Below are 11729 nucleotides of genomic sequence, written 5' to 3' on the forward strand. Positions count from 1 at the left end.
GAGCTCTCCTTTATGAAGTATCTCTTTGGGTATACTGGGGTCAGGGAACTGCTTGAGGAGACAGTCTGTCCCTTAGAAGAGCTCAGGTGCTGTGCTGGGAGCTCTGTTGTTCTGTGCAGAGCTGCTGGGCAGTTACTTTTAAGTCTGCTGCAGTGGAACTCATAACCACCTCTTTTGGCAGGTGCTCTGTCCTAGGAAGGTTGGCTTTATTTATAAGTTCCTGTCTTGCTGCTGCCTTTTTTCATAGATGCCCTGCCCTGCACAGAGTAGTCTAGTCACAGTCTGCCAGCAGAGGCATTGCTGAGCTGCTGCAGGCTCTGCCCAGCTGCTGTGTGAACTGCCTCAGTAGTGGTGGTCGCCCTTCCCCACTGAGCTGGACCGTCCTGGGTCCAGCTGCACTTGCTGTGAAACTCTCAGTGCAGAGCATTTCAGATTGCTTGTTGGTGTGGGAGTGGTACCTGCCAAGCCAGATCACCTAGCTACCTGTCTCTCTGCCCCCTCCCTTTAAGTTGAATGGGTGGCTCTGTCTCCCAGGTGTTCCAGGTGCCAGTTGAAATGGCTGTCCAGATTTGTGTGAGTTTCTGTGCACCACGCTGGCACCAGCTGAAACTGCCATGCTGAAAACTTGTGGCACTTTTCGGCCCGGGAATCTCCTGGTCTATGGGCAGTGAAAATGTATTTGGAAATGCAGTGGCACTCACCCTCTGTGTTGTTCCTACTGGGAACTACTCTCCAAAGCTGTTCCTGTTCGGCCATCTTGGATCCCCAAGCATGCATTCGTAATGGGTATAAAAATTGGCTTGGGGGTCTTTTATAAATACAGCATAGCTATACATATGTATATTCATTACATATGTATATTCATTACATATGTATAAACATATACACTGTATATGTGGTATTAAAATTTCACTGGGGGAGGTGATTAGAAAAATGTCCAGAAAGACTTCTAGGGAGGGTGAGTGAAAATAAAAAAAAAAGAAAAAAGGTGATAAACACTGTTCTAGAGCAATCGGAAATAGGCTACTGGTCCTCTAAATTGTAGCACATTAAGTGTTTACTGACAGCTCTCCTTTCCTGTCTCCTTTTGGTCTTTCCATTGCTAGGCTAAATAGCATAGCTCTGCCCTGGCCACCCTCCCAAATAATACCACATAAAATTGTTAAGTGAATACTTATTATCTTGATATAAGAAGATAAATGTTGTTAGAAACCAAGTATGTGCAGTTTGTCATCTCCACTCGGAAATCCAAATCAGTTGTCTATGATTTTGTTGTGTTGCAGATTTTCTGGTCTGACTCTGGAGAGCTAGTCTGTATTGCTACTGAGGAATCATTTTTTATCCTTAAGTATCTATCGGAAAAAGTCTTGGCTGCACAGGAAACACATGAGGGAGTTACTGAAGATGGCATTGAAGATGCCTTTGAGGTAATTACATCAGCACAACTTTTGCTTTTAGCTTTGTTTTTAAATGATTTATAGTCTTAAAACAGACTTTACTGATTTTAACATTTCGTTATAAATTAGGTTTGGGGATACAGCATTTAAGGGTTTCTGGTGAAATGTGAAAATTAATATCTTGACTCATAGATCAAAATTTGAAAATAAATATGTTTAAAAGAAAATTGTGCTTTGATTTTAAGAATTCTTTAGACTTACTTTGATATCTTTCAGTAAGGAAATTTTAGTTGTTTTGGTCCTAAGACTATTTAGCCAGTGATTTAAATGAGCTCCCAAATGGTAAATTATTCATTGTGCAGATGTCGCAGATTTTGTGAAATATTTAATATTTCATTTTCATGTTATGAAGGGTCTAAGTTTAGATCAGTATTCTTTTAGACCATGGTTTTGACCCAACAATGAGAGTTCATATTACTAATCTAGGAATCCGTTCTTTTTTTTTTTTCTTTTTTGCGCCTAAGAGTTAAATTGGGTAGGAATCTGTTCTCAAATGAAGAAAGAGATTCCAGCCAGGCACAATGGCTCACATCTCTAATCCTAGCACGTTGGGAGGACAAGGCAGGTGAATCACTTGAGGTCAGGAGTTTGAGACCAGCCTGGCCAACATGGTGAAACCCCATCTCTACTAAAAACATAAAAATTAGCTGGTCGTGATGGCGGGAGCCTGCAATCCCAGCTACTTGGGAGGCTGAAGCACAAGAATCACTTGAATCCAGGAGGCGGAGCTTAGCAATGAACAGAAGTTATGCCACCATACTCCAGTACTCCAGCCTGGGCAACAGAGACTCCATCTTGGGGGCGGAGGGGAGAAAAGGAAAAATTTTCTTTCTAGAAATAGGAAGGATTTTACTTTGCATTTTTTATTCTACCATATCACCCTCAAATGTATTCAGCTTTTTATTGAGAAATTTCTAATGTCAAATAAAGTAATTATTGTCTTTCTTTCTGCAGGTTCTTGGTGAGATTCAGGAAATTGTGAAAACAGGGCTTTGGGTAGGCGATTGCTTCATTTACACAAGTTCTGTGAACAGATTAAATTATTATGTTGGAGGAGAAATAGTCACCATTGCCCACTTGGACAGGTAGCTGAGTTTCATTTTCCATTTGTCCTAAATTTTAAAGTGTGTTTTTTAAGCAAAATATGTTGCTGGCTTGTAGCAATGACAGGCTGATTTTTCAGTATTATAGCTTTGTAGGTTGCCTATTAACCAAAATTGTATTAATCAAATGGGAAGGTTTTGAGCAAGAGACAGTTTGCAGGGGTATGTGTTTGTGTAACTGCAGATTTGAACTTCTAACTTGGTTTCTGTTTCTATAATAGGACAATGTATCTCCTAGGCTACATTCCTAAAGACAACAGGCTTTATCTGGGGGATAAAGAATTGAACATTGTTAGCTATTCCCTGCTAGTTTCAGTCCTGGAATACCAGACAGCCGTCATGCGGAGGGACTTTAGCATGGCTGATAAGGTCCTTCCTACCATTCCAAAAGAACAGAGGACCAGAGTTGCACACTTTTTGGAAAAGCAGGTAAGAGGTTTTGTTTTGTTTTGTTTTTTCTTTTTGTGTTTTTAAAACTAGCAGTTTGAAAGCAAATTAGTATGGATTTGAAAAATGTTATTTCTTAATTGCCAACTGATTTCCTGTGGCAATGGAATTTCTCCTGTGAGTTTAAGGCGCTTGTTACAGCATGTCATACACCCTTCATACATTCTTCCTTCTCCTTTCTCAGGGCCCCCTTTAAATGTTGGAGGTGACTTCAGTCCTCTTCTGTGCACCTCTTTTCCAGTGTCCTGATATTTTCATTTCTACATTGCATTTTTCTCTTTATCCCATCTACTTTTTAAAAAAATAGTGATTAAAATACATATAGCATGAAATGTACCATTAGTGGCATGCCTTTTTCTTAATGTAGTGTTTTTTAAGCAAATTTACAAATGTATAAAGCATAAAATAAGTTTTGCAAGGTTTAAGAAAAACAGCCCTCCCTCCTTTTTCCTTCCTAATCCCTTGAGGTAATTATTTTATCTGATTCTTTTGGTATTTACTTCCATATCTCTAAATAACATGTAATATAGCAGTTTCTTCATTTCTTAGCTTTAGGCATTTCTTGTGACTTCCCCCTCGGTAGATGAGGATTTCACTTTCTTTCATTCCCCCGTGTCTACCACATACATACCACTTTCCTATCCTTATCCTCTCAGAATAGTTCTAATGTTGATTGATCAGTACTCAAATGTTTACATTATGGCTATGTAATCACTGCTCACAGGTGAACCATGAAGCATATTATATCTAGCTTTCCTTTCCTGAAATTGCTTGTTATCCTTAGAGTTTACAATTGTCTTTTTCCCCACTTTGCTAAATTTTCTATGCACCTGTGGTTAATCCTCCCTGGACTTTGCTGCTTCTTCAGATGTCCTGAAGATCTCCTTTCAGTTTCTTTCGACTCCTTCAGATTTCCGGCTATCTTCATGGATTTCCCTTCACCATCATGTTGGGGCTTCTTTTGCCTCTCTCCTGTTTGATCCATTGTTTTCTTATACCCCTATCTCCCTTCCTGCTTTGCTCCCTCATTTTGGGGGAGCATGCCCTTCAGCAGTTTCCTGAGAAAAGGTTGTTAATGGGAGATAAATTGTTCTGTGACTTTGAATAAAGTACCATTGTTCTACTCTAAAACATATTTGACCAGTTAACTGGTATAGAACTTTGTTACAGGTAATTTTCTCTCAGAATTTTGAAGGCATTGTTCCTTTGCCTTGTAGTTATTGTTGAAGTCTAAAGCCATTTTTATCCTTCATTCTTAGTACATGACCTGGTTTTTCTCTGTGGAAACTTTCTGAATGTTGTCTCTGTTGTACTGAAATGTTATAATCATGGTGGGCCTTGGTAGGAATCAACTTTCATTCATTCTGCCAGTTATTAGGTGAGCTTTTTTAATGGGAAACTCATGTCCTACATTTCTGAAAGATTTTCATGTATCTATGGAATTTCCTTCCTTTGTTTTCTGTATTCTCTCTTTCTGGAACTATTATTCAAATCTTGGATGTCCTGCACTGATATTCTTAATCTCTTTTAAAATCTTATTGTTAATAGATAAGTTTCTCATCTCTCTACAGATATGAATATTTTTGTTTTCAGATTTTGAAGTTTTCTCTTCCCCCTATATGGTACACTTCCTTTCAAGTTCCTTTTATTGCTTCATTTTGATCTCCATCTTTTCTCTTAGTGATTTTCCTCAAGTATCTGATGTCCTTGGGCCCTCATTTAAGAGTGAAGGCCCAAGCAGCAGATCAGAAGGTCTGAATTTGTGGGTGGGCATATTGAGTTTGGACTTCACGACATCTGGTTGGCCCATTTGATTAGGGAGTCTCAGTGTCAGTATCTTTAGCCAATGAAGTTTTGATGACTTTACATTTATGTAATGAACTTAACAAGCACGTAAACAGTGTTGCTAAGCACTGTTCCTGCTGACATGTAGCCCTCATGGAGTTGACATTTTAGTATTTTTAAGTCTTTTCCCTTGGGCTCAGTATATTTTACTGAAAAGCTCCCCAATCACCATCATTCTGGGATCTCAGTAGAAGATAGCTTGGAGTGTCAGTATTTCATATTTCATTCAGTCTGTGTATCCATTTTCATAATCTTTTGTTTTCCTTTGATACTCCCATACTTCTTCCTTCAAGCATGCTTGGAATCTCCTAGTCTAGAGACCCTTTAGTTTGCCCTCTTCAAAGAATAAACCTGTCGTCTTTGTTTGTCAAAAGGTGGGAGAGGGAGTGGATCTAGAGTCTCTAAATGCCTTAGGGCACTTTGTTTTTAGCACTACCATTTATGAGACACACTGGGTGTAAATCGGATTGTTTCTATGCTGTTCTCACTCCTGATTCAGGGTTTGTTTTCTCTGCTGTTTTAACAGAATGCTTCTATTCATCTGCCAGCTTTCTAGCTTCTAAACTTTTGTTACTGTTTCCTCTCCTTTTCTGCGTGTCCTTGGGAGTTCATCCCTTAAAATACATATATGTGCTAGTGAAGAAAAGTAACTCCAGTTACTTAGAATGCCTTATTTACATTGTATTCATGGATGTATAGGGGCAGAGTGGCAGCCTGTATAAGCTGAGAAGTTAAAACATTTCAAACTTGACGATAAAGCCATTCTGAAAATACAGCCAGACAGAACCCAAGTTGTCCAGCTTCTCAATATTGACTATCCTGTAACTGAACATTGTCCCTAAGTCTGGTGAAGAGGTAAATTAGCCCTGAACTTTTTGTCTAACACATTACATACCGAGAGCTGAAAATCTTGCCCAAAGGGCAGACCCCATCAGTACTGTTTGTCTTGGAGGAGAAGCTAGTTTAATAATTTCAGTAGCTGATTTAAAACAGTGGTCCCCAACCTTTCTGGCACCAGCGACCAGTTTCGTGAAGACAGACAATTTTTCCACAGATGGGAGGGAGTGCGTTTCAGGATGAAACTGTTTCACCTCAGATCATCAAGTATTCAAGTGTCATGGAGCTCATAACCTAGATCCATCATATGCACAGTTCACAATAGAGTTCACTTTCCTTTGAGAATCTAATGCCATCACAGATCTGACGGGAGGCAGAGCTTAGGCGGTAATGCTTGCTAGCTAACCCACCCACCCAGTGCTTACCTTCTGCTTTGGGGCCTGATTCCTAACAGGCCACAGACCGGTTGGGAGACCCCTGGTTTAAAAGCTTGTTCTTAATGCCTTAATGGAGCATGGGAAGGAAATTTTAGACTTTCTGTCTTTTGGATACTTGCTAATCAACTGGACTTGAGACCAACAATAAAGGAATAGGTAATGACACCTGATCAGTGACAGGACCTGAATATACAGTGTTTGCTATGACCTACAGATGATAGAAAATTGAAAGGTTTTATATTTGACTTCCTTTCTTTGCCCATTTACTGCTAATAGTCTCATCTGCAAAAAGGCATTGAACTAGATGCTTTACATCCCAGCCTAGTTGAGTAGATTACCAACAGCTAAGTTTACACTGCTGTGCCTAGTTTTGTTCTTTTGAAATGATTGAGTCAGCTTTGCAAAATTCCTTCCTTTTTGACACATCTGTTTATATTTACATTTCCAGTTTTAAGTTACTTGAGTTTAGCATTGGCCAGCTTCCATTAGCCTAAAAAAATAGTAAGAATTCTTTCACTGAATATTTTGTCTGCTGGGTTTGTTCTTAGCAAACTCCTTAATTTTTCTTTCTTCTCATTAAATAGTGGGGTTTCTAGTTCGAGAGGGAAATGATTTGCTCTGTGGATGGTGCACACTGTAAATATATACAAAAAACATACATACATTTTTGTATGCATAGATTACATAGATATTTATATATAATTTTTAAAAATCTGTTTAGGGCTTCAAGCAGCAAGCTCTTACGGTATCCACAGATCCTGAGCATCGTTTCGAGCTTGCTCTTCAGCTTGGAGAGTTAAAAATTGCATACCAGTTAGCAGTGGAAGCAGAGGTATGTACTAATTCATGATTTTTCATAACTGATGGAAAAGTCAGTAGGTACTTGTATGTGTTTGGTGTAATATATTGTTATTACAGTTTTCCGAAATGCAAATTAGTGGCTCATTTTCATGAAGTTATTGTCTTTGATCTTTTTAAAAGATATGTTAAACTTTGCATAAGTTAAATTGATTACATTGGAGATATTCTTAGCACTGTAAGAAAAATTGTTTTCATATCTTATGTGAGATCTATTTTGCAATATAAGCAAAGATGTGAAACAGTATGTAAACTAGGAAGTCTTAAGAGTACAGACATAGCAGTAATTTGCCAGTGTCTCAAACTGGCTGGAAAGATTCTGGTTTTAAAAAGGGGTTTTGAAAGACAACCCAACCCTTTTGTCTTTTGGTGTTGAGTAGAGCAGGCAGGCAGAGGACAGTGCTGCTTTGGTGGCACTCACCTTTAGCAAGGGATGCTCTTAGCACATCTGGTCTAAATGTTTGAGCTAAATGGGCTGTTCAGGGAGTCTCAAGTGGGAGAAATGTTAATACCATTTTTCTAATGATATTTTTACAGATCATTGTATATTGAGGCTCCCAGTTGTTGTTTAAGAGTAGCATTTACTGGTAAATTAATTTTAGATGTGCAAAATAAATTTTAGCTATGTTAAGATCATCTAAACATGCAGCATTTTGAGTTCTGAAAAGCTACAAGTGAAACATATTACTGTGAAATATTTAAGGACATAGACAGTTTGGTACATTTTTAAAAAGTAGTATTAAATCACTTGTTAAAATAATTGAAATATAATTACTTTAAAATGCCAGTGAGATGGTTTTACTTTCCCAGTGTAATTATAAGATAAAACTATAATGAGTTGATAATTATTCACACATCATTAAAATTGATTTGTGTTTAAATTCATTTTGTATACATGAATAATTTCCATTTCCTCATTGTACATTTTGTAATGCCGTTCTTATTTTGATTGCTAGAGCCAACAAGCACAGCTCTCTCTATATATAAATATCTTCTATTGTCAGCACAGTTAACAGAATAATGTTGGAAGTGTAAATGCTTATTTCCAAATATGTTTTGACTTGGAAACTTTTCTTACAGTCAGAACAGAAGTGGAAACAACTTGCTGAACTTGCCATTAGTAAATGTCAGTTTGGCTTAGCCCAGGAGTGCCTGCACCATGCACAGGATTATGGGGGTCTGCTGCTTTTGGCCACTGCCTCTGGAAATGCTAGTATGGTGAACAAGCTAGCAGAGGGTGCGGAGAGAGACGGCAAAAATAATGTGGCATTCATGAGCTACTTTTTACAGGGCAAGTGAGTATTAATTTAAAATGTTAATTAATTCTACACTAAGGATGGTTTTTGGAGAGGGATGCAAAGAATGTACCCTGGAGAGACCTGATGGATGGCCAAATGGTGTTGAATAAAGCAGGCAGACAGAGGACAATGTTGACTGCCTGTCAGTGCAGCAGCCTTGGTGGTACTCACCTTCAGCAAGGGATGCTCTTAGCACATCTGGTCTAAATATTTGAGTGAAATGAGCGGTTCAGGGAGGCTCAAGTGGGAGAAATATTAAACATTTCTCTCAACGGCCCTGCCAGTTAATGGCAGAGGCATTTTACTTTATGATTGCAGGAGGCTATTGAGCTGCTCTAGTGGGTACCTGAAAGGTGATTTTACCCAAATTGGATAATTTTGATCTATTTATGACAAGAACAGAAGGGGTAAGTATGCCAGTTACTTTTAGATTTGAGCCTACTATTTTATAGTAAAGATGTCACATATTTTTAAGTCTAACAGCATAAACCAAATCATATAGACATTAGTAGGCGGTATTATGCAATAAAACACAAAAGTATTTAAAAAAAAAAAACAAAAAGGGAGTCTCACTCTGTCACCCAGGCTAGAGTGCAGTGGCAATTTCAGCTAATTGCAGCCTCCGTCTCCTGGATTCAAGCCATTCTCCTGTAGCTGGGATTACAGGTCTGCACCACCACACCTGGCTTAATTTTTGTATTTTTAGTAGAGACGAGGTCTCCCCATGTTACCTAGGCTGGTCTCAAACTCCTGACCTCAAATGATCCACCTGCCTCGTCCTCCCAGAGTGCTGGGATTACAGGCATGAGCCCCCACGCCTGACCCAAAAGTATTCTTTAACCTTGCCCTGCGTACTGATTTATTTTTTTTTTTTACAATTCCATATTTCATCATAAAACTTTGAATGTATTTATATACCTGTAAGAATAGACCCACTATTCCTTATCTGTAATTCAAAAATCCAAAAATATTCTGAAAATGGTTTTTTATAACTGTTTTGATGGCAAACCTGGGCTGAACTCTGTCGTACTATTTTAGTTGCTTTTATACCAACTTGGTGCACTTTTATTGCATTTAACATTCCTCTGTAAGTTATTGCAGTATTGTTTGTGGCTTTTATTTCTCGCTGAGGATGTTAGGTAATCCATAGTACACATACTGTATCACTTTTCGAAAATCCAAAAATTTCTAAATTCTGAAACACATTGTCCACTTCATAAAACTTGCACAGAAAAAAAAATGAAATTAAAAGAAAAAATAAGACATTTTGATATTCTGCTGGGCACCACTGGCTTGTCTGGCCTTTCCCATGTTGGAGACACTGCCCTAGGAACTGAATTTCTGCTGGCATATGTCCTGATGCCTTTAAAATTTGCTAATCATCTGCCTTAACTCCTCTTGAAAAGCCCCTTTAGGTTCTTAGGAATTATTAAAATTAAGTAGATTCAAAGTGGTCAGGAAAGCTGTCATATCCCTTGTACCCTTGGAGTGTGTTATGTAACAACCATTAAAAGACAAGTAACAGAAATGTGATGTGTGTAAAGATTGGAGAGATTTTTGGCTTTGCAACACTAAATTTACTTTTCTCTATGTTAAGTACTATTATCATAGTGTTTATTCTTGGTAACAGTACCTCTCCTTTATGTTTAGGGTTGATGCCTGCCTAGAGCTCTTGATTAGAACTGGACGGCTGCCAGAAGCTGCCTTCCTGGCCCGAACTTACCTACCCAGTCAGGTTTCAAGGTACAGAATTTTAATTTTAGGAAGAAATGATTCCAATAAAAAGAGCACACTTAACTTAGTCTTTTTGGTTCCCTGATGTAGGGTAGTGAAACTCTGGAGAGAGAATCTCTCAAAAGTCAATCAGAAAGCAGCAGAATCCCTTGCTGACCCAACAGAGTATGAAAACCTGTTCCCTGGATTAAAAGAAGCCTTTGTTGTTGAAGAATGGGTGAAGGAAACACATGCTGATCTGTGGCCAGCCAAACAATACCCACTTGTCACGGTGAGTGGCCAGGATGTCAGGCTTCATTTATTTTAACTACAGGGTGGACGTGTATTCATGACTTCAGATTTTGAACTGTAGTAAATACTATTTAAAAGATTAAAAGCTGATAATCTGGGGTTTAGGCCAAGTTCATAGGTAAATTATGATTTCAGAATATCTCATTTCATTATTGCTTTATTCTCTGATAGCCAAATGAAGAGAGAAATGTTATGGAAGAAGCAAAAGGCTTTCAGCCCTCAAGATCTACAGCTCAGCAGGTCAGTAGAGTACCTCATGTGAGAAATTTGGCTGAGATGGTTGACTTCTAAACATCATCTCCCACTTCCCAATTCTGATTATCCTTCTCTTGGGGGAAAACTTTAAATTCCTGTCAGCCCTCAAGATCTACAGCTCAGCAGGTCAGTAGAGTACCTCATGTGAGAAATTTGGCTGAGATGGTTGACTTCTAAACATCATCTCCCGCTTCCCAATTCTGATTATCCTTCTCTTGGGGGAAAACTTTAAATTCCTGAGTAAACTCCGTTATCTTCATTTGGGCTTTCAGGAACTTGATGGGAAACCTGCTTCTCCTACTCCAGTTATTGTGGCCTCCCACACAGCCAACAAGGAAGAAAAGGTAATTCAGACATCATACTCAAACATCCCTCTACCCGATCCTCCTCCCTGTCAATATCTGGAGGATATATAGGCCTCCGTGGTTTAAGTGATATTATCAGTTTCAGAGCAGGGGCTTTGAAATGAGAAGATGTTCTTTTTGTCTGTTAAGAAGTTTAGTTCTCATTTGGATCTTATATCCACAGATAAGTTTCCTTTAACAGTACTGTAAAACTTAGTTCCCCCTTCCTTTTGTTTGCAGAGTTTACTCGAACTAGAAGTAGATTTGGATAATTTGGAATTAGAAGATATTGACACAACAGATATCAATCTGGATGAAGATATTTTGGATGACTGACTGACTGTAATGTTTTCCATTTACCTGACTAAACAGATCATTATTATATATAGGTATTGATTGTTACCCTGACCACAGTGCTTTGGACTATGAGAAACTTCAGTTTTTATCTATAAATGCTGTGGATCACTGGGAGCACAATGCCCACATCATCTTAAGAGTTTATGTGCAGCATTTAAATCACTGTTTTAACTAAAACAGACATGGGCTTTGATTTTTTTTTCATACTATTAGATCATATCTCATAAAACCTTTTGAATTAATGAAGATACTTGTGTTTCCTTTCTCAGTAATGAAAATAGGCCTCTAGTTTTAGGAGGTCTAGTGTTAGAAGCCTGAGCCGAAACTATACCTTGTCTAGGAGTCAGCCTCTCTTTTCTTTGCATGACTAAATCTGCATTTTCAAGTGCTGTTAATCACATTTTTCTTAGAGCTGAATATCCATGCTGCAATTCTCTAAACCCTTTTTATTGACCTCATTGCATCA

General features: G+C 38.4%; 1 protein-coding gene across 3 annotated transcripts in view; it reads left to right on the forward strand.

Moving 5' to 3' along the window:
• Positions 1-11729, forward strand: part of COPB2 (coat protein complex I subunit beta 2) — a 47533-nt gene that overhangs the window by 26229 nt on the left and 9575 nt on the right. The window contains exons 13-22 of one of the 3 annotated variants that reach the window (XR_013528611.1): positions 1284-1427; positions 2412-2542; positions 2782-2989; positions 6848-6958; positions 8065-8279; positions 9933-10025; positions 10107-10287; positions 10479-10688; positions 10835-10906; positions 11147-11509. Coding sequence is in view for 2 of the 3 variants with exons in the window: in XM_002759545.7 (XP_002759591.1) it covers positions 1284-1427; positions 2412-2542; positions 2782-2989; positions 6848-6958; positions 8065-8279; positions 9933-10025; positions 10107-10287; positions 10479-10547; positions 10835-10906; positions 11147-11242 (1320 nt within the window). In the remaining variant the exon portion in view is untranslated. Of the gene's footprint in view, positions 1-1283; positions 1428-2411; positions 2543-2781; positions 2990-6847; positions 6959-8064; positions 8280-9932; positions 10026-10106; positions 10288-10478; positions 10689-10834; positions 10907-11146; positions 11510-11729 lie in introns of those variants that run through there. The other 2 variants (XM_002759545.7, XM_035278293.3) reach the window with 2 other exon arrangements.

The sequence above is a fragment of the Callithrix jacchus genome, chromosome 17, assembly GCF_049354715.1.
Source record: "Callithrix jacchus isolate 240 chromosome 17, calJac240_pri, whole genome shotgun sequence".
NCBI classification, from domain to species: Eukaryota; Metazoa; Chordata; class Mammalia; order Primates; family Cebidae; genus Callithrix; species Callithrix jacchus.